The sequence below is a fragment of the Vulpes lagopus genome, chromosome 7 (assembly GCF_018345385.1).
Source record: "Vulpes lagopus strain Blue_001 chromosome 7, ASM1834538v1, whole genome shotgun sequence".
NCBI lineage: Eukaryota > Metazoa > Chordata > Mammalia > Carnivora > Canidae > Vulpes > Vulpes lagopus.
The window spans coordinates 128,174,412-128,196,779 of NC_054830.1; the positions used below are offsets into that span (position 1 = coordinate 128,174,412).

The 22,368-nt window shown below is 51.6% G+C and overlaps 2 protein-coding genes across 2 annotated transcripts in view; both read right to left on the reverse strand.

Annotated features, from left to right (window-relative positions):
• The window catches only part of PHYKPL (5-phosphohydroxy-L-lysine phospho-lyase), a 37,980-nt gene extending 23,052 nt beyond the window's left edge, over positions 1–14,928 (reverse strand). The window contains exons 1-8 of the mRNA XM_041761553.1: positions 14,776–14,928; positions 13,885–14,003; positions 12,444–12,603; positions 9,380–9,454; positions 8,760–8,847; positions 8,566–8,682; positions 7,562–7,644; positions 7,105–7,330 (exon numbers count right to left, since the gene is read on the reverse strand). Of these exons, the coding sequence (XP_041617487.1) occupies positions 7,105–7,330; positions 7,562–7,644; positions 8,566–8,682; positions 8,760–8,847; positions 9,380–9,454; positions 12,444–12,603; positions 13,885–14,003; positions 14,776–14,834 (927 nt within the window). The 5' untranslated portion in view covers positions 14,835–14,928. The remainder of the gene's footprint in view (positions 1–7,104; positions 7,331–7,561; positions 7,645–8,565; positions 8,683–8,759; positions 8,848–9,379; positions 9,455–12,443; positions 12,604–13,884; positions 14,004–14,775) is intronic.
• A 4,017-nt stretch (positions 14,929–18,945) lies between these two features.
• COL23A1 (collagen type XXIII alpha 1 chain) overlaps positions 18,946–22,368 on the reverse strand; it is a 322,683-nt gene continuing 319,260 nt past the window's right edge. The window contains exons 27-28 of the mRNA XM_041762494.1: positions 20,450–20,488; positions 18,946–20,015 (exon numbers count right to left, since the gene is read on the reverse strand). Of these exons, the coding sequence (XP_041618428.1) occupies positions 20,013–20,015; positions 20,450–20,488 (42 nt within the window). The 3' untranslated portion in view covers positions 18,946–20,012. The remainder of the gene's footprint in view (positions 20,016–20,449; positions 20,489–22,368) is intronic.

The window sequence follows — 22,368 nt, forward strand, 5'->3', positions numbered from 1 at the left end:
TGAGTGATTTCTGCCCCTCAATATTGCATTCAGGGTAACAATGGAATATACTTTTAACATGCTGTAGGAAAATAGGACCTAGATTTTATATTTAGCTAAAATATTTAAATATAAGGGCCTGATAAAAATATTCACTCAGGATTTCAGAAGGTAGGTTTGTAATATAAAGGCTTGTACTGAAAATAATTTGGGATGAAATACTTTTAATACAGATACTAAAAAAATGTATGATAAAGTAAAATTATAAATGAAGATGTTAGGAACAGGTCTAAATATATCAATAGTTGCATTAAATTTATTTTTAATAAAAATTTTTATTTATTTATTCATGAGAGACACAGAGAGAGAGGCAGAGAGACAGAGAGAGAGAGGGAGGGAGAGAAAGGCAGAGATACAGGCAGAGGGAGAAGCAGGCTCCATGCAGGGAGCCTGACGCGGGACTTGATCCCGGATCTCCAGGATCATGCCCTGGGCTGAAGGTGGCGCTAAACTGCTGAGCCACCCGGGCTGCCCTAGTTGCATTAAATTTAAATTGTCTAATCACTTTGAAGTCAAATATTAGTGGATTTAGACTAAACCGCCCCCAATTCTAGATATTTGCTTGTTAAAAGAAACACACCTAAAGCTAATCGAAAGCTAGAATAGCTTTTTAGTATCAGATAAAATACAATTTAGTAGGCAGAATCATTATTTGGAATGGAAAAGATACTTCTCATGATCAAGATTCAATTCCTGGAAAACTAGACTACTATTTTATACCATACATACAAATGAACTGAAATGGATTAAAAATCTGAAAACCTGAAACCACTAAACTTCTAGAAGAAAACATACGCAGTAAGTTCCTTGACATCACTCTTTGCAATTTTTAGGATTTAACATCAAAAGCAAAGGCAACAAAAGCAGAAACAAAGAATTTGGGCTACACTAAACCAAAAAGCTTCTGCACAGCAGAGGAAACCATTTTCAGTAAAATGAAAAGACAATTGACCTAACCGGAGATAATATTTGTAATCATGTATTTGAAAAAGAGCTGTATGTAAGGATTGTAATGATAAGGAGTTCTATGTAAGAATGGAGCTTTATTGATAGAAAGAAAGGAGCTGAATTAATAAGGAGTTGTATGTAAGAAATCATTCAAGAGCAAAAAAACAATACGATTAATATGGGCAGAACATCTGAATAGATATTTTCCTACGAAGATATACAGATGGCCAACAGGTATGTGAAAAGGTGCCCAATGTCATTTATCATCAAAACCACAATGAGATACCACCTCATAACTTGTCAGAATGACTATTACCAAAAAGACAAGAAATAGCAAGTGCTGGTAAGATGTGGAGAAAAGGAAACCCTCGTATTCTGTTAGTGGGAATGTAAATTGGGGCGGCCACCATGGAAAACAGCATAGCAGTTCCTCAAAAAATTAAAAATAGGGATGCCTAGGTGGCTCAGTAGCTAAGCGTCTGCCTTTGGCTCAGGGCATGATCCCGGGGTCCTGGGATCGAGTCCCACATCGGGCTCCCCACAGGAAGCCTGCTTCTCCCTCTGCCTAGGTCTCTGTCTCTCTCATGAATAAATAAAATCTTAAAAAAATTAAAAATAGAACTGCCACATGATTCAGGAATCCCATTTCTGGGTATTTATCAGAAGGATATAAAAACACTATTTCCAAGAAATATCTGCACCCTCGTGTTTACTGCAGCACTGTTTTCAATAGCCAAGGCATAGAAGTAACCTAAGTGTATACACGTGGTTGAATGGATACAGGAAATGTGGTATATATGCATAATAGAACATTAACCATAAAAAAGAAAGAAATCTTGCCATTTGTGACAGCATGTCCTGTACCTTGAGGACATAATGCTAAGTTAAATGAGTCCAACAGAGAAATACCGTAGCTCACATATTTGTGGAATCAAAACAAAAAGCAAAAAGCAGGGCACCTGGGTAGCTCTGTGGGTTAAGTGTCTGCCTTCGGCTCAGGTCATGATCTGGGGGTCCTGGGACAGAGCCTCATATTAGGCTCCCTAATAGGGACTCTGCTTCTCCCTCTCCCCTCTTGCCCCTGCTCACATGCTCTCTCTCTCAAGTAAGTAAAATTAAGTAAAATAAAAAAAAAAACAAAACAAACTCAAGATGGAACTCGTAGATACAGAGAACATATTGGTAGTTGCCAGAGATGGCAGTGTTGGGGGATGGGCAAAATGAGTGAAGATGATCAGAAGGTACAAACTTCCAGTTACAAAATAAATAAGTTCGGGATGCCTGGGTGAGGCTCAGCAGTTGAGCGTCTGCCTTTGGCTCAGGGCGTGATCCTGGAGTTCTAGGATCGAGTCCCGCATTGGGCTCCCTGCACGGATCCTGCTTCTCCCTCTGCCTGTGTCTTTGCCTCTGTGTCTCTCATGAATAAATAAAATCTTTAAAAATAAATAAGTTCTAGGGGTATAATGTACAGAATGGTGACTATAGTTAATAATGCTCTACTGTTTATTTTTGAAAGTTGCTAAGAGAGTAGATCTTAGAAGTTCTCATGACAAAAAAAAAGTTCTCATGACAAGAAAAAAAATCTCTATAACTATCTGAGGTGATGGATGCTAACTAGACTTATTTTGGTGATCATTTTGAAACAAATATTGAATCATTATGCTGTACACCTGAAACTAATATGTTAGTTATACCTCAAATTTTAAAAGATTCAAGGGATGACTGGGTGGCTCAGTCAAACGTCTGGCTTTGGCTCAGTTCATGATCTCAGGGTCCTGGGATCGAGGCCTGTGTTAGGCTTCCGGCTCAGCAGGGAGTCTGCTTGTCCCTCTCCTTATGTTCTCTCTCAAAGAAATAAATAAAATCTTAAAAAAAAAAAAAAAAAAGATGCAATTCCCTGGGGTTGCCTGGCTGGCTCAGTAGGCAGAGCATGCGAGTCTTGATCTCAGGGTAGTGATTGAGCCCCACACTGGGTGTAGATATTATTTAAAAATAAAATTAGAAAAAAAAATTCAATTCCCAATGAACATATAGAAATAAAAAATATACTTAAATATATTCAAAGCTTAAATAAAGCAAAAACTTAACTGTAATACAAGGAAAAATTGATGTTTTAAAATACTGATATTTCTACACAATTATTGATATGTTATGTAGAGAAAACATCCAGCAAGAATACAGAAGATTCAAATACAGTTAACAAGTGTGACCTAAAAAAAACCCAAAAAAAACCAAGTGTGACCTAAGAGACATTTACAGAGTTCTGCAAACATTTAGGGAATACACATTTTTCTTAAGAAAATGTAGAATAATCAAGTAACAAATCACCTCAACATATTTTACAAAGTATCACATAAGACATGACTTTTGACCTCAGTGTCGTTAGTCGTATGTTAATAATAAAAAGATTTGAAAAACCTAGAATTGAATAATGCTGTGGTCTTTACACTTTTTTTTTTTTAAATTTATTTATGATAGTCACAGAGAGAGAGAGAGAGAAAGAGAGAGGCGGAGACACAGGCAGAGGGAGAAGCAGGCTCCATGCACCAGGAGCCCGATGTGGGATTCGATCCCGGGTCTCCAGGATCGCGCCCTGGGCCAAAGGCAGGCACCAAACCGCTGCGCCACCCAGGGATCCCGGTCTTTACACTTTTTTTTTTTTTTTTTTTTTTTAGAGTAGGCTCCTCTCCCAGCATGAAGCCCAATGCAAGGCTTGAACTCATGACCCTGAGATCAAGACCTGACCTGAGATCAAGAGTCAGATGCTTAACAGACTGAGCCCTCCTCGTGCCCAGGTCCTCCTACTTTTGGACTTAGAATCCCTTTAAAATTACTGAGGGATCCAACCTACAAAATTGACAAAGGACTAGTATTTTTTTTTTTTTAAGGTTTTATTTATTTATTTATGAGAGACAGAGAGAGAGAGAGAGGCAGAGACATAGGCAGAGAAGCAGGCTCTCCATGGGGAACCCGATGCGGGACTAGATCCTTGGAACCTGGGATCATGACTTGAGCCAAAGGCAGATGCTCAACCACTGAGCAACCCAGGTGCCCCGACAAAGGGCTAGTATTAATAATATATATATGTGTGTGTGTGTATGCCTATGTAAATGTACACACACACAAATATACACACACATACAGAGGCACTAGAAGCCTCACAAATAAGAAAAACTCTAGTAACTCAGTCAAAAAATGGGCAAAAGAAAAAACATTTCACAGAAGAGGAAACACATGGCCAATAAACATATGAAGATATCCAAAATATATATAGAACTTATAAAACTCAACACCCAAAAAACAAACGATCCAGTTTAAAAATGGGCAGGAGACATGAACAGACATTTCTTTAAAAAAGACATCCAGATGGCCAACAGACACATGAACAGATGCTCATCATCACTTACCACCAGGGAAATGCAAATCAAAACTACATGAGGTATCACCTCACACCTGCCAGAATGGCTAACAGCAACACAAGAAACAGGTGTTAGTGAGGATGTGGAGAAAAAGGAACCCCTGTGCACTGTTGGTGGGAATGCAAACTGGTGCAGCCACTGTGGAAAACAGTATGGAGGTTCCTCAAAAACTTAAAAATAGAGTTACCTTATGATCCAGCAATCACACCATTGGGTTTTTGCCCAAAGGATATAAGAACACTAATTCAAATGGATACATGAACCCCTAGGTTTATAGCAGGAGTATTTACAACAGCCACAGCATGGGAGCAGCCCAAGTGTCCATCGAATGATAAACAGATAAAGTATCTCTCCATATATACAATGGAATATTATTCATCCATAAAAAAGAACGAAATCTTGCCATTTCCAACATGGATGGAACTACAGTATTATGGTACGTAAAATAAGTCAGAGAAAGACAAATACCATATGATTTAATTCATGTGGAATTTAAGAAACAAGAACCAGCAAAGGGAATAAGAGAGAGAAATCAAGAAACAGACTCTTTAGCGCACAAACTGATGTGCTCACCAGAGGGGAGGAGGGTGGAGGATGGGGTAAACAGGTGATGGGGATTAACGAGCACATTTGTTACAGAGATGTTTCACATAATTTGAAACCAGGGAATGGTATATCAAGACCATTTCCTGATTTGAGGGGGTACCATTTGACATGCTACTTGCCTGGCAAAAATTCAAAGGTGTTTGAGAGGAAGTGGACCCACAGAATCTTATACACCACTGATAGTTAACTTTTGAACTACTCTGGAAAACAGGTCATCGTCTCAAATACAGAGTGGACAGAGACCCCATGACCCAGCAAGTCCACTTTTAGGCCTCCTCCTAAGAAAAACTCTTACAAAATAGAAACTTCTAAAAATGTTTATAGCAGCGAAAACCATGGGAACAACCCGAAAGCACATCAACAGGGATAGACAAATAAATCGCGGCATGTTCCTATGTGGGATATTATGGAGCAAACTTTGGTGACAAACAACATGGACTCCTGGTGATATAATGTTAGGTGGAAAAGACCAATCTCCTAAAAGAATGCACAGCATGATACACTCTTTATAAGGCTAAAAACAACCAGAATGGACAATGAACCTGGTGCTGGTTACCAGGGTAGGGGTGGGGGCAAGGAAACAGCACCAGGGGGCAGCCACATGGATAGATGCAGGTCACTGTCCAGGTCCTAACTTCCATTTGGAATGATGGCTTCTTGATGCTTACAACATTAATCAGAGTAATGTAATCAGGTTAGGGTGCCTGGGTGGCTCAGTCAGTTGAGCGTCTGCCTTTGGCTCAGGTCATGATCTCAGAGTCCTGGGATAGAGTCCCACGCTGAGCAGGGAGCCTGCTTCGCTCTATGCCCCTCCCCGCTCCTTGTGATCTCGTGCGCTCTCTCTCAAATAAATAAATAAAATCTTAAAAAAAAGGTAACCAGTTAACTGGTTAAGAGACGATGGTGGAGGGACAGAGGATTAGTCTTTAAAGAATCAGTTTATATAATCTAACTACAAGCCCTTCAGGTTAAGATAAACAAAACCCCAGATAGTGTTCCATGGGGTAGGCTGTCTTTCACCCCAAGGGACACATTCCTTCCTGCACCCAGGGCTACTGCCTCCCGCTCTTCCACCCACATGATGTCTCCAATGTCTGTCCCACACCTCTTCTCTGCCCCTCTCTGCATCCCCTCTGCTGTCCCTGTGCTCTCCGAGGGCCGACGTCACACCACTTCCATCATTCTCTTGCCTCAACAGGGAGCTTGTCCAGGGCACCTGTCTGTGTGTCCCCTGGGCATCTAGTGACCATGTGCCGAGTCCTTGGCCCTTGCCCTTAATGACCTTCTCTGCCTCCTTTCCACCATCCTGCCCAATCTTGACCTGTTTCAGCCTTCAACTCAAACTGGCTTTCTCGGGAAGTCACAGTGGGTTCTTCTTCCCCTTGTCGACACTGTCCCTTCCTATTCCTGCCCCCTGGCCCACACCCACATTTAGGCCTCCTCTCTTGCCTGGATGGGTCTCTCCACCTCCAGCTCTTTCTCCACACTGATTGCCAGAGATCTAATGTTTATTTTACATCTTATCTGTCCCCAGTGAAAACTGTTCCATGGCTCGTCACTGCCTGCAGGATCGGTCTGGCCTCCTCAGCTCTGAGGAAGCCCCTGGTGACCACCACGCTCCCCACATCCACTGCATGTTCTCTCAGTGTGACACAAGGACCCACTTCACTTAGGCAAAGCTCTCCAGCCTGCAGCCCAAGGATGGGGAGCCACGTCCTCCTTGAAGCTCCTACTGGAATGTCAACTGTGCTCCCAGACAGTAGGCACCCAAACAGATGGAACTTTTGACACATCTGCATCGGCCCAGGAGCAGAGCCTGGCACACAGCAGTAGCATCTGGGGAAGGGAGGGCCCCTTGTATTCTTCCTGCAGATGAGACAAGGCATGCTCTCTTGTGACAGTTTTTGGATCAATGCTAGTTTTTAAAGGTTGTGTGTTTTTTTCCTCTGATCTGTGGGAACCCCCTGAGGGCAGCATCTTAGAAGTCTGTGCTGGGTATAGGGGAAGGGCTGTGGCCTCTGCCCGCTAAGGACAAGCAGGCTGAGGCCCAGCAGAACCCACAGTGCCCCCTTGTCCCAGAGCCTGCACTCACCGTGTTGAAGTACTCAACGCCAGTGGCTTCGAAGGCCCTTGCCACAGCTTGGGTTGTGGCCACGCAGGCTACAGGGTGGCCATTGCCAATGGACTTGCCCATGGTGACAATGTCGGGGACAAAGTCTTCTCCCTGCAGCTGGAAGGCCCAGAAGTGCTTGCCTACTCGGCCAAAGCCCACTTGAATCTCGTCTGCGACAAAGACCCCTCCGGCCCCGTGGATGTGCCTGTAGCAGAGGACACACAGCTGATGGGGCCTGTGGCAAGAGGGATGGGACCAGAGCTGGGGGGTCCTGGACTCTGAACCCTGGCTCTGCCAGCAACAAGGTGGGGGCATCAGGCAGGCATCTGGCTTTCTCAGGGCTACCATTTCTTTCTGGTCAAGAGGCCAAGCTGAGGCTGGAATTAGGAACAAATGTTGGGAAGCCCCATTATAGCGCCCCCTCAGGGCTACTCACTCTGCCACTTCCTGGAAGAAGCCTGCAGGGGGGATGATCTGCCCCGCGACACTGGGCAGAGACTCCACGAAGAATGCTGCAATCTGTGGATGAGATAGGATGCTGGGGCCACCCCGTGGAGACATGGGGTGGTATGCTGGCTCAGCGCTGGCTCCTTGGCGAGACGAGTCGCCAGCGTTGCCATATGGTCACCTTGAGCTCCGGATCACATCTGGCCTGTGATTGGGTTTTCTCTCGAGAGGCCAACCAACTCTTACCATGTGGGACTCTCTGGGCCCCTTGTATTTAGCATGTCCCAAATGAAACCCACTGATTCCTCCCCCATGGGCTTCCCTGTCCCTGCCTGGTGACTCCTGTCCCCCCCATGGAGAGAAATGCGGCTTCCATCCATGATCCATGAGTCAGCACAGCCTCTGCCTCCTCATCGTCTGCGTCTGTATCTCGGTACCTCCTGTGTCTACCTCCTGGCACACGTGGGGCTTTCTGCCTTGGCCTCCTGCATCCCCTCTTATTACTCTCCCTTCAAAGGTTCCCGGTGGCCTTCAGCTGCTCAGCACAGACCTTGTGGTCCTATGGCACTGGGGTGGGGGGGGTCCCACCTGCCTCTCCAGGCTCATCTCCTGCCAGCTCGGCCAGGCCACCCCACATTGATGGGGTTCCACCTTTTCAGGCCGCCCCTCTGCTTAGGATGCCTTTCCTCTCCTACCTGCCCCTCTCCTACCCACTGTGAGTGCTAGCTCCTCCTCACTGAAATCAGGCAGCACTTCCTCTGAGGACCCTCCTTCACGCCCACACCAGTCCAGCCCGCATCCCTAGACTCCGGTAGCACCCAGGACATGTCTTTATCTAAACTCCCTGCTGAGCACCCAAACCTCCTACTAGATTCCTCAAGGGTGGGCCCTAGTTCCAGGGTCTCTCAGGGTCCCCAGTGTCGAGCACTGTGCTGGTAGGGAAAGAAATGACATTTGCTGTTCCATTTCATGGGACCCTGCAGATGTGGTTACCTTCCTGCCCTTCTCCTGCACGCTGCTCACCACGCGCTTCACCTCGTTGGCATAGGCCCCAGCAGGATCGGGGTGGTCCTCCTGGTATAGACCCCGGTAGGTGTCTGGGAGAGGTGCCTGTGGGGAGTGACAGCACCGTGTCATTCAGGCCAGAGGGAGGGCACCGACCTATTGCCCACTTTGGCAGTGCATACCACATGGACCCACTCCTTCTGGCCATCCAGGTCTCGGAACTTGTAGGGACTGATGTCGATCAGCGAGCTCAGGTGACCGTGATAAGCACTGAGGGGAGAAGGGAGGGCTCAGGCCTGGGTGGCATGGACTCCGTGGCCCAGCCCCAATGACTGTCTCCTCATATCAGGAGCCACAGGAAGACCGACCCAACCCAGTCCCCAAGTTCTGGGGCTGGGAACCAGCAAGACTTCCTGAAAGGCCACTTACTAGCTAGGTATTGGTGACTCATCATTTAACCTCTCTGGATTCAGTGCTCTCCTCTGTGAAGTTGGAGGTTTCTTTTGCAGAACTGTCATGAATCTCGAAGGGGATAATCCTCTAGCCCCGGGGCATCATGCATAGCAGATACTCAATACCTAAAGCATGGGGCCAATTCTCGTAACATTACAAAGTATCCCTCACTCCCAGAAGAGGCCTGGGGGAAGTGCCCCCTGGTGTATGTAGGGGTGTCTCTGTGGCCTGGTCCTTATGCTTCCCTCTAGTAGCCCAGGCCCCTCATCCTCCTGCCCAAGGCACTCAAAGCTTGAGCCTTACTGATCCCCAGTAAGTGGCAGACCCAAGCTCCTGAAAGGGCACTTACTGGTCTAATACCACCACGTCCCAGTGTCCCGTGTATTGGCGGGCCAGCCTCAGGGCCAGGTCATTGGCTTCTGACCTGTGACAGAAAAGGACGGCATTGCTCAGACAGCTGTCCAAGGGCTTTCCTTATGGATATATGCTTCCTACCGAGAAACCAGGAGGAAATGAGGGAGCCCTTTCAGCAGTAGGAAGATCCTCAGGATACCACTTGTGAGTCGTTTGAGCTCATTCATTCAGTGAAAATTTTATCAGATGCCTTTTATGTGCTAAGAGTTGGGTGGTGGTGATGGGAGGAGTAATAAATGAAAGGTCCTGGCCCTCCTGGAACTTACATTCTAGTATGTGTCAGGGAGGCCAAGTCAAGCCAAAACAAAACAAAAATGAAAAAATGAAAGAATGATCATTTTGATAAGTGTCCCAAGAGAACCATGCAGACGCTTCCCTTCAGATAAAGAGGTCTGATGGGCTGAATTGTGTGCCCCCAAATTCCTATGCTGAAGCCCTAACCCCTAGCAGCTACGAATGTGACTGTATTTGGAAACAGGGCTTTTAAAGAGGTGATTCAATTAAAATGAGGTGGGCAGAGCAGGCCCTAATCCAATCTGACCTGAGTCCTCCTAAGAGGAAATGTGGACACACGGAGACACAAGAGGCGTGGAGATATAGAACGCCCGGTGAAGACTCAGCAGGAAGGTGGCCAATCATATACCAGGGAGACAGCCTAAAAGAAGCCAAAGCTGCTGAGCCCCTCTTCTTGGGTGTTGGCCTCCAGGAGCAGGAGAAATACGTTTATATCACTTAAGTCTCCCAGTCTGTGGTGTTGTCATGGTAGCCCAACCTGACAGGGGTCAGGGAAAAACTCGGGGAGGAGATGCCACCTGAACCGGTCCCCAGGGGGAAGGTTCTAGGCAGTGTAAGTAACCCAGTTCAGGAGAGACACTCCGGGGCCTTGCATACAGGGCCTTGGAAGGTGCCAGATTTTCTTCACTGTGCCGTGCCAAGCTACTGAAAAGTTGTTTTGTTTTTTTAAAATATTTTATTTTTTTAAAATAATATGGGGGCCTTGAACTCACTCTGTGTGAAGCCTGAACTCACAACCCCAAGATCAAGAGTCACAAACTCTGCCGACTGAGCCTGTGCCAGGCGCCTCTGAAGAGTTTAATCTGAGAAGGGACATGATTCAGCTCCTACTTGGGGAGGAGGCCTCTGGCTGTGTGGGCCTAATGGAATAGAAGGGGTGGGGAGGAGAGCTAGGAGGACACCATGGAGAGCAGAAAGATGGTAGAAGACAGAGGTAGAAGACAAACCTGGTGACAGACGATGGGGACATGATGCGAGCCTGGGAGGGTGTGTGGTTCCTGCCTGGAGCAGAGATGCAGATGATACTGCCGTTTATGAGGGAAGACAGGGTGGAGGTGGCCTTGACAGGGGATGTCATCCTGGGAATGGCCAGGAGAGCCTGTGCCCTGGTCCCACACCAGGTGTTGGCAGAAGACAACCAACTCCTTTTGGACACATCAAGTTGGAGATGGTCCAGAAGTAGGCTGTTGGAACCTTGCACCTGGTACACGTGGGCTTGAGACACAAATTTGGGAATCACCAGCACATGGACGATATCTAAGCCCATGGGAACGGATGAGATCACAGAGGGAGAAGGCTCAGAAAGACAGCTGCAGAAACCTGGAGCAAGACCAGAGAGCATTTCCAGAAAGTGGCAACACTAGCAACGCTGCCGAGAGACAGAACAAGACAAAGACAACAAAGAGGCCACTGGTTTGGCAATGTGGAAGTCACTGGAATCCAGAGTGAATGTGGTGGAGTAAACTAGCAAATGTCACTGTCCACTGCCCAGAGAGCTCTGACTCCTGGACCTAGCTCTGCTCTTCCCAGAGACGCACTGGTGCTGGCTTTGCCTTCTCCTATGTGGATGACCCTGGGCCAAGCTGGATCCTTTCTTTGAACGACTGTTTCCTTATTGGCAAAATGAAGATGGGAAATTCCACTTCCTAGAAATTACTGGTGACTGGTGTGTGAGAATGACAATGATGATGCTAACGCTCATCACTAGATTCCATATGCCAGGGCACAGGATTTGTAGGAACGTGCTCTCCCAGGTGGGCTAGGCTGGTTCTATGTACACATCATCATCTGCCACTTCTGTTCCCACTGTCACTCCTAGTGTGAACTACCATCACCTGTCAACCAGGCCGCTGAGCTGGTGCCTATCAGTGTCCATTCTTGCTCTTCCTCAGCTCTGAGGAAGCCCTCACTTGCTTGGTTAAAACCCTCAGATGGGAAAAAAAAAAAAAAACCAAAAAACCCTCAGATGGCTTCCCAACACCCTTAGGATAAAAACAAATTTCTCACTTGGAATGTGTCGGCTCATACCCGCTCCTCCCCCTTTGGGTCCTCAAGTGTGCCGGGTGCCATGCCCTTCCTGCTGCAGGGCTTTGCACTAGCTATTCTGGGTGCTGAGGAACCCTGACAAGAAGAACACTTCCACTTCCATTGCCCACTTCCAACGTGGGCAGCTTCCTTCCTGCTCATCAGCTCTTTGCCCCGTAGTGTTCCTTCTGATGTTCTCCGAGCAAGCCTGGAGCCCCTCACTGCATCTCTGCCTCATCAGGTCCCTTATTTCTCCTCCAGACGATGGCCCATTTAGTAATTAGTAATTCTGCATTTCTGTGAAGGACCACTCAAGGTTTTCATTCCTTACTGAGCAACCTGAGGGCAGGGATTTCGGCTGTAACCCCCGAGCTGTGATGGATATTCATAGGGCAGAAACAAGGGAACAGATCACCTAGGTAAGTCCCAAGGACAATCACGGAACTGGCAGTCACGGAACGGAGGTAATGGCATGCCTTAGTAAGAGACCAGAAAACTGGACCCAACAGAGTCAGTGCCAGGGTCTACAGCTGGGGATGCGGGCACCCGGCCAGCCAGGCCAAGGCTGCCTCTCCCCCAGGGCACATTGGGTCAGCTGCACTAGGTTTCGCCCACGTGAGCAGTTCTGTCAGTCTTCAGCATCTCACCCTCTTGCTGGGGGCTGGCCAAAGTCCACTTACCCAGAATTCAGGAAATAAAACACAGACAGCTTCTCCGGCAGGGTCTCTGAGAGCCTCTGTGCGTAATCCACGATGTTGTCGTGCAGGTATCGGCTGTTGGTGTTGAGCACCTGGTTCTGTTCATGTGCCGCCTGGACCACGAGAGGGTGGCAGTGGCCAACTGGAAGAGGGCCACCTCCATTACATGGTGGCTCTGCTAAGCCATTCCCACTGGGCCTCCCCCAGCCCCCGTCCATAAACCTAGCAGAGCAGTTGTGGGGGAGGAGTGGGGAGGAGAGAGGGGAGTCTGAAGACAGGTGTGTGTGACAGAGATGCTGGTTCTGGAAAGGCAGACTTGGAAAGGCGTCCCTGAGATTCTGGCAGAAGAAAAACGTTGTTGACAAAATCCCTATCTAGTAAATCCAGGTCTTTAAGGGAGCTTCTTGAGGCCTGTTTGACAGACAGTATGTGGGGCGCGTCTGCGGGCAGGCCCGACCTCTTTGCTAGTCAGGGGGGCTGGAGGCAATGCTGACTGCCAACAGCCAGGGGTTACAACAGTGAACATGTGCTGAGGACTCGCCACGTGCCAGGCACACTCAAAGCAAATTATCCAAATTAACTCACTTATTTCTCCAAAACACCTTGAGGTGAATATTACCATGTTTATTTTGCAGATCAGCAAACTGAGGCACAGAGAATTAAGTAGCTTGCCCAGGAGCAGAGTTAAGTGGAAGGCAGGAATATGAACTCAGGTAGTCTGGACTAGAGGCCCTGCATTTTTTGTTTTGAAGATTTTAATTATTTACTTGAGAGAGAGAGAGATTGAGAAAACAAGTGTGTGTGGGGGTGGGTAAGGGCAGGGGGAGAGGGACAAGCAGGCTCCCGGCTCAGCAGGGGCTTGATCCCAGGACCCTGAGGTCATGACCAGAGCTGAAGGCAGATGCTTAACCTACTAAGCCATCCAGGCGCCCCTAGAGACCCTGCTTGTACCCTCTACTTCATTTTTTTTTTTGTTTTTTTTACTCTCTACTTCATTAACTCCTAATGTGTCTGCTGGGTTACAGGCTCCCTTTGGCTCCATCAGCTCTGGCAGCCCCACCTGGACAACTGAATTCCTACTTCAGTTTCCTTGCTTAGCACCTGAGAAGGTCGCTGGGGCTGAAGCCCTGCCATGACCCCCGAGCACCTGGCCAGGGCTCTGCTGTGTGGCTGGTCACGGCCAGGTGGAATGACGCTCTCTGAGCTGGCCACCAGTCCCAAGAGGAACTGGACTTCAGACCTAAGTTTGTCTGGTTTAGCACAGCAGCCGCGCGGAAACTCTACAGTAGCTACACCTGAAAGACTGGGCTCCTCTGCTCAACTCAAGCTCCCCACCTCTCTCTACAATCTCGGGGTCATCCGGGACCAGGTTCACAGCCTCAGCCCCGTCCCCTGCCCCACCGGCCCCAGGTATGATACTAACCATGAGCCACGTTGTTGATACAGTCGAGGTATTCTGCACCCTGTTCATCATACAAATACTGTCCTTGGCCCCGGACAATCTTAATAGGATCCTCAGGATAAAAGAGTCTGCAAGAATTGCTGTGGGGACAGCAAGCAGTGGACAGCCACGTCTGAAGACCTGAAGGGACAAGTGCACCCACCACAGACCCCTTCCCCTTCCCCCTGAGTTTCTGGAAGGCACAAAGGCTTGAAGGGCGCAGTGTGCTTCCCTGCTTCTAGACCCCACTGTACAGGTGGCTGGAAAGGAGGAAAGGGATGGCTCAGAAGCTGCTCACAGCGCAATTGCCTAAGTCACCGGGAGGCTGTATGGCCCTGCTCATTCTGCAGGTGCCCGCCTTAGTCCCTTGGATCCCCAAGGAAAGGCGGGGGCTCCTCAGGGCGGCGACGGAGGGCGCCCCCATCAGGTGGCTGCCGCTCAGTCCTAGGGTCCCGGCCAGCCGAGCGTCTCCGTGGCCTCGCCGGGGCTGCCTCACGCCCCCTCACGCCCCCTCACGGGTCCTGGGTGGACTGTCCCTCTGAGGCTTCCTGAGAAACGCGCCCCCACGCCCACCCTTCGTCTGAACTTTCAGGCCCCTTCCGGGTCAGCCTCAGGCCAGGCCCAGGTCCCGGAGGCGCGCCGGCCGACCCGAAGGAGGAGGTCCTCGCCGGGGCCGGGGCACAGGCCTTCAGGGAGCGCAGTGGGGGGGGGCGGCGGCTGGCCGCGGAGCCGGGGTGGGGGGGCGGGGGCGGCGGAGCGGGGGCGCCGCGGGGCTGGGGCTGCGGTCCCGGGGCTCCGCCGGCTCCGCGGGCTCCGCGCTCGACGTGCGCGCGTCGTGCGGGCGCGCACCGCCCCTCGCTACCGTCTCGGTACCTTAGCAGCCGCCGCCTCAGGGCCAGTGTCTCGACCTTCCCGCGCCGACCGGCGGCCATAGCACCCGGCGCGCGGTCGCGCGGAGACTGCGCCGAGAAGCCTCTGGCGTGCTCAGCCGCCAGGCCCCGCTCCGCCCCGCCCCGCCTCGGCCCGGCCCGGCCCGCCCAGGCCCATCTCGAGCCCCGCCCCCGCCCAGGCCCCGCCCAGGCCCCGCCCAGGCCCATCTCGAGCCCCGCCCCCGCCCCCGCCCCGCCCCGGGCCCCGCCCCCGCCTCTCTCCCGACGCCGCACTTTCCCTCTCTGCGAACGAAGGGCTCCGGGTGAGCCCACTGCGGCTCCGTCTCTGAGGTCAGGGCTGAGTCTCCGAGTCGCCTCCTGCCGTGTCGCATGGATTGCCCCGTGAGCGTTAACTGGGAATGGGTGATAGACACCTCGCCCGGGGCCTCCGGGTGGGAGGGGAGATCGTCAGTGCGCGGCAGTGGGGCTCGGGGCTGGGTGCGTGGGGCCCACCTACGACTTCCGACTTCCCGGTCTCCTGAACCAGCAGCAGGAGGGCTCAGTGTCACTGCTGGGACTGACCCAGGGGGTCACGGGCACGGGCAGCAGGCCTCCTGCTGGCATCCAGGCAGGGGGAGCAGAGATCCATGCAGTGTCAGGCAGGAAGAGAGTTGGGAGGCCTGCTGAGCCTTATAGTGCGTGGCCAGGAGACCCAGCCCGGAAAGGAGGGAGGCTTTGCTCCCAGGCACAGAGCAAGCGTGGAGCCCAGGCTGGTCTCCAGTCAGGGTCTGTCTGATGGTCAGTCCAGTGAATGAGAAGCAAGCAATCATCCCCAGTGGGCTGGGCAGCTGGGCTACCAGAGAGCTAACCCCAGCTGGGCTGAGGCCCTGGGACTTTGTGCCTTGGCAAGCCTCTCAGAACAAGGGACCTGGGCTGCAGCCTGAACAGGCTGAGGAAGAGGAGGTTCCCTTCTGTCACCTTTCATGAGTTTCAGCCTCCTCCCTGCTTTGCTCCCTCATCGCTGATTTCTTCATCTCTTCCCCATTGCTGTAAAATGCTTAACGTATTTATTAAAGAACATTTGGAGTTTGTGTTTTTTTTAATTGTGGTGGTATGGGGGCACCTGGGTGGCTCAGTGGTTGAGGGTCTGCCTTCAGCTCAGGTTGTATCCAGGGTCCTGGGATCCAGTGCTGCATGGCACTCCCTGCAGGGAGCCTGCTTCTCCCTCTGCCTGTGTCTCTGCCTCTCTCTCTGCGTCTCTCATGAATAAATAAATAAAATCTAAAAAAAAAATTGTGGTATCATATAAATAACCGTACCACTGAAACCATTTTTATTTTATTTTTAAAATATTTTATTTATTCATAAGACAGAGAGAGAGAGAAGAGGGAGGCGGGCAGAGACACAGGCAGAGGGAGGAGGAGGAGGCTCCATGCTGGGAGCCCCATGCAGGACTCAATCCTGGGGCCCCACAATCATGCCCTGGGTGAAGGATGCGCTAAACCGCTGAGCCACCGGGACTGCCCTGAAACCATTTTAAAGTGTACAATTCAGTGGGATTCAGTACATTCACATTGTGCAACCATCACCACCATCCATTTCCACAACTTCTTTGTCTTCCCAAACTGATTTAGAAGGACTGTCCTGATTCCCCCTCCCCAAAAAACATAAAAAATAATTTGTACCTAAAAATAAATAAATAAATAAATAAATAAAAAATAGAAGGGGTTGGGGGTGGGTGGTTAGGGAGCCTGAGAATCCTGTTTGGGCTCCATCTTTGGCTTTATCTTCAGTCCAAACACAAGCCTCTTGTGGCCCAAGGCAGCTCAGAGAAGTCAGGTTGGCTCAGGGACTGTTCCTGCCTTGGGGTAAGGGGGAGAAGGTTGCAGTTCATATCTCATCCATTCCTGGGGTGTCCAGGTCCAGGAAGCAGTACAGCTGGAGATCTGAGCAGGCTGGGCCATTTCCTGGGCGGTGAGTGTCTCCCACAGGGTCAGTACAACACCAGGAAGCTTCACCTTCTTCCTGCTCAGAAAAGCCCACTCCTTGCCTCTGGGCCCCATGCCCAGTACTCCTCTGTTACCTCATGCATCAACTTCGAGGTACCATCAGAGGCCAAGAGGGCAGAGGATGGGAGGCAGTGGCTGAAACCAGATCTGAGTGCCAGGAGTGTCCCCCAATCATTGTGACAACCGCACATACCCCATGTGTTCCTAGCAGTATCCTGGGGATCAGGAGGAAGGAAGCCTGGGTAAGCCCATTCCTCTTCCACCTCCGTTCGTCTGGAGAAGGGAATAGTAATCCTTGTGCTAGTGTAGCTGCCATGGCACACACTGGGGCTCAGTAAATGTGCTTCCCTCACTTTGGAAGGGGGTGGTTGGAGGCAGAGCTACCTCTCTTTGCAGAGACGCAAAGCTTCAGTCCTTAAGGCTCAGCTGTGAGGCAGGGGACAACCCCGAGTCTCAGCTGGGACCTCAAGCACATCATTCACTCTTCTAGTCTCTTGTCCCCAACCCAAGCTCTTGGAGGACTCCATCAGCTTGAACTTTGAAGCTTGTGAAATGTGCAGACCTGATGATAGACGGTGTGCGGCCACAAGGGGGCAGCAGTGGGCCACCAATGAGCTGGGATGTCTGGGGCCGTCGGAACATGTGGCTTCTGCCCCCAGGAGCATAGCCCTACCAATCCCCCATCATCAGGACACTGTCTAGCAGACTCCATGCCCCACCAGACAATTTGGAAGGATAAACTGGTGGTTATCCAAGAACCTGGGCCCCATCTGCCGGTCACCCTGTCCTGGCTGTGTCCTTGAGGAGGTGACTAACTGCTCCATCATTTATAAAGTGGAAACAGGGACACCAATCATATAGGTCCTGTCCTTCATGGGACTGGTTATGGGATCCAGGGAGGCACCTGGCTGGAGGGAGGAGCGGATTACAGACTGTAGAGCACATTCGATTGGTGAAGTTATGCTGGGGCTCCAAAGGATGCTTGGGTGCCCAGTGATCTCCATCAGTTGCCAGAGTCCCATTGTGCTTCTGTCCCTTTCCATACTACTGGCCTCCCCGGTGAGCCACGCAACTGGCCAACAAGTAGTATGGCCTGCCACTTATTTCCACTTAGGGAGACAGAGGCGGGGACATCACACTTTCTTCCTCACTAGCAGTACATGGCCAGGCCTCTTCTGCATAGTGAGGAGGCCATGTAGCTTGGTCTGGGGCAGGTCATGGGGGACAAGTCGAACCGTGGCCTCCTTAGATGTCAGTCCTTGTAAGGAGACCTGCAGGCCTGTTCTTGTCTACACTATCCTGGATGTGCTTGATTTTGTCATCTGTGAAATAGACATATTCACTGGGCTTCTTTCCCAGGGTTGTTACAAGGATGGGATGGGATGAGGGAAGTTGAAACACTGCAAGACTGTGGCCCTTGCTTGCTCCCCTACTTGGTGTGGAGAAGGGAGGAGATTTAGAACCATGAGTGCTTTCTGGTGTCTGACCCATCCCAGGGGTAAACATTGCTGTCCCATTTTACAGAGGAGGTGGTAGGTTTGAATTTTCTAAGTGACAGCTGCAACAAGATCCACTCTCCCACATTTTCTCCTTAAAATACAGTGTTAATTCTTACCCATTGAATTAGGGTGTACCTCTGATCCCGGCAGGAAGTGATACCATATGATTTCTGAGGCTTGACCACAAAAGGTCACCAGCCTGCCACTGGTGATCTGGGGCACTCACCATGGGGACCCATGCCCTGCAGAAGCCCAGGACACATAGAGAGGGGTCCTGGCCCTCTGAGGTCCCCGCTGCCAGCCAGCATCAACCACCATGCATGGGAGAGCTTGAGTGACAACTACCCGGCTGTGCCCATTGAAAGAGAAATATTATTGGTTTATAAGGTAAGCTTGGGGGTGATCTGTCATGCAGCAGTCATTGGTCACTGGATCAGAGGAGCATCTGGGGACTCCATGACATGAGTGAGTGGACACAGGGCTGAGCCGGCATATGGCAGAGTCAGGCTATGGGTCTGTCTTTCTAACCCCAAACCCTATCTCTGCCCTGACCTTGAACAAACTTCCTCTGGTTTCTGGGGTGGCTCTGATCTGGGGAGCGTCCCCTTGTCCCTCCCCCCACCCCCAGAGGTGCTCAGCGGCAGTGTGCAAGGAGAATCACACCCATACACACATTGTGGTTTATTACACGCGGCAGTTTCCGTCTATACAGAGAAGGGAGGCAAGCAGCTGTACTGGATGGAGGTTGCAGCTGGGATCCCTTGCCAGGGGTGGGGAAGCCTCTCTCCTCAGGGCACCAGTGGCTGGGTCTCAGAACCCCTGCTCAGGCTATAGCCCAGAACCAGCCCCGAGGCCTTCTTGGTCTGCACAGCTCATCCGAAGGGGCAGTTGAGGCAGGCTGACCAGAGTTCTCTTGGGTGGGAGAGCTGAGGCTGGTGCAACCCAAACTCTGAGCTGCAGGCCAGTCTCCTTGGGCTCTCAAAGTCCTGTCATGACCTTCTTTTGGGTGATGCGAGACAGGTGGGAAGTGGCAGCCACTCCAGTCTGGGACCCACTGTCCTCCACACTCAGGGATCACGAGGCTTCTTTGCAGCTGGGTCCACAGGCAGTGGTCACAGTGCGTGGCCTCTCCTCCAGGCCAGAGGACACATGTTCTCTTGGCAGGCTGGGCTCCTGAAGCCTACTGGACTTGGTGGGAGCTAGGCCTGCTGGGGGTGCCCCCCAGAGCTCCCAGCACCCGGCTGCAAGTGCTGGGCAGGAATCTGATCCTGCCCTGGGGAACCCAGGGCCCAGAGGGGCACTAAGGCCCAGAGGGGCACTAAGGTCCCAGAGAGGCTGGGACCCTTCTGGATTGAGTGCGCTCCAGGGCTCCAGGGTTCAGGGGGCAGTCTCTCTGCTAATCAGGTGGCTGAAGGCCCAACCCAGCATCTTTGCAGCCTCTCCTGAGCCAGGCACTTTCACCCTCGTCTCCTTTCTGGGATAAGCCAAGTCTCATGGCTGCCCCCTCAACCAAGTACACAGCTCCCCTGGACTGGGCTGTCTACTTTCCTGCCAGCTTCACATGCTGATCATTCTGGCACTGGGCCAGGCACACTCTTGAATGTTAGAAGGCCACAGGTGGTGCATCCCGTGAAAAAAAGATCAATATATTACTGTTTTTTGTTTTTTTTTTTTTTTTACAAAAATTAAAAACGTCCACACGCATCTGTACAGGTTGTGGCTGGGTACGGGGGTCACTGGAAGAGAAGAGACAGGCGGAAGGTGAGGAGGGAGGCCCCAGAGGCCTCGCCCTGGTCTGGGCTTCCTGTCCTGCCCATTTCTTCTAGAACAGGTGTGCCCTCAAATCTCTCATCCCCAGCTCATGGCTTCCCCACCCCCCTCAGTGGGGCAGTTGGGACAAAGTCCCAGGGTACGTAGGTGGCTTTGCCCTAGCTGGGCCAGGTGCCGAGTAAGCCCAGAATAACCAACAGGGTGGGCCTTGCATCACCACCTAGGACCACAGCCCCAAGCCCTGGGCCACATGATGGGAAAGTCAAAACTAGGGTCACATCATCACGGGAAACCCGGCTATTCCATCCCTGTGTGGGGAGCTGCAGATACCAGCCCCCACAGCCCCCCTTGCTGGCCCCCTCCTCCCAATCTGTCCTAGAGACTCTCCCCTGTGAGGTACCTTATGCCAGCAGCCAGGCACTGGCAGCCCATCAGGGCCCTGGAAAAGAGAAAGGTTTCAGTGATGGGGATGGGGGACTGATCAGCTCCCTACACTCCAAATAGTCTTGCCCTGGGTGTAGGGAGTCTTGCCCTGTGGGAGGAGGCCCCTGAAGCAGGGCCCAAATGCTCCTTCACCTGGGTAGTTGGGTCATGAGATGAGACACGAGGGCCTGTGTTCACTCTGAGTGCACCCCTGTGGGGCTTTGTTGGGACATTCCAGCAGGGGACAGAACCAGGACACTGTGGGGTATTGGGGCTTGTGCTTGAATGTGCTGGCCAGGAGCAGGGCCTGGCCCTGGCCCCAGCCCTGGCCCCCTGAGGGGTTGCATGGCCTCCCGCCTGGTAGCCATGACAGTGGCTCCGGCCCCTCACACCGGGGGCCTGAGAGCTCTCAGGAGTTTCTTCAAGAGTGTCTGAAGGACAGTCCAGGGAGCAGGATGCCCGTCTGGCCTGGCCTGGTCCCCGTGTCTGGATCTGAGTGGCAGACAGAGCAGGCTGAGGCTCTCAGGGTACAGATCGGGGTGTGGGGGGCTGGGGTTGTCTGGGGCACCAGCGATGCCAATGCTGGCTCAGCACTCAGACACAAAGGGGTGGGGCAGGTTTCAGGTGGCCCGGGGGCCGGGGGCGGGGGGGGGGGGGGCGGCCCGGCAGCAGAGCTGGAGAGGGACAGGCTGACCCATCAATCAGTCCAAAGTCCCTGCAGAACCCCAGTTTGGGAAAACACTGCACTCTGGAGGCAGCCATGGGAGCACAGGCCCTGGAACTCTGCACATCCACCAGGGCACTGGCTGGGACCCAAAGGGAAGTGGGGAGGAGGGGCAGGCAGGACAGGAAGGCAGGATAGGGGGTGGGATTCAGAGTAGGGGGCACAAGCACCCAGATGTCCCACCCAGCACAGCACAACACAGCACACAGCAGGCCAGACCTCGTACCACAGGGCAGGGCCCGCTGCCCCTGGCCAGGGCCCTGGAGCCCGGCGCCCCTCGCTTGCCTCCACAGCTAGGATATTCCTGTTTGAAAGATGAAGGCTGAATGACTCGGAGAGAAGTCTTGGCCCAGGGCCGGGGCTGTGAGGCTGGGCCACCGCGTCCCCCTGGCATCCCTGCACCTCGTGTGTTTGCCTACCTCTTCTGCTCTTCTGATTTTTTTCTCATTCACTCCTCAAGATCTCTGGGGGTAGGGATGAACACCCCCACTGCACGGATGAGGAGACTCATGGATGAGGAGAACAGAGGCCAGTGTGACTTACGGTCAGAGACCAGGCCTCTGGGGTTCCTCACCCTGATGCCCCTTTGGAAGGTGGCTGGGAGTGGCTATCTGCTCACTCTTAGCATGGAAACTCCCTGCTTTGTCTTGCCTGTCTTTTCTGAGCTCCACGGGAGAGTCTGACATGTGAACTCTCTCTGCCCTTGGTAGTGGGTGGTTGGGGACTAAATCGTGGTTACTTCAGGCCCCAAGGTCTCGTCGCCATCAGAAGCTGATTTGAGAGAGAAAGAAAGGAGGAAGGCATAGGGAACAGGGAAGGACTCTGGGGGACACAGAAGAGGTGCATGGGTGTGTCAGGGCCACCCATACCAGCCAAAGCCTCCTCCTTGGAGCACCTGGGTGGCTCAGTGGCTGAGCATCTGCCTCTGGCTCAGGTTATGATCCCAGGGTCCTGGGATGAAGTCCTCCATCGGACTCCCTGCAAGGGGTCTGCTTCTCCATCTGCCTGTGTCTCTGCCTCTCTTTCTGTATCTCTCATGAATAAATAAATAAAATCTTTTAAAAAAAAGCCTCCTCCTTGGGGCCTACACCCAGAGAGGTAAGGGTGCCCTGATCCCTGTGAAGGCCAAGGAAGCTGAGAAAAGAAGGGCAGTGACCCTGGCAAACACTCTG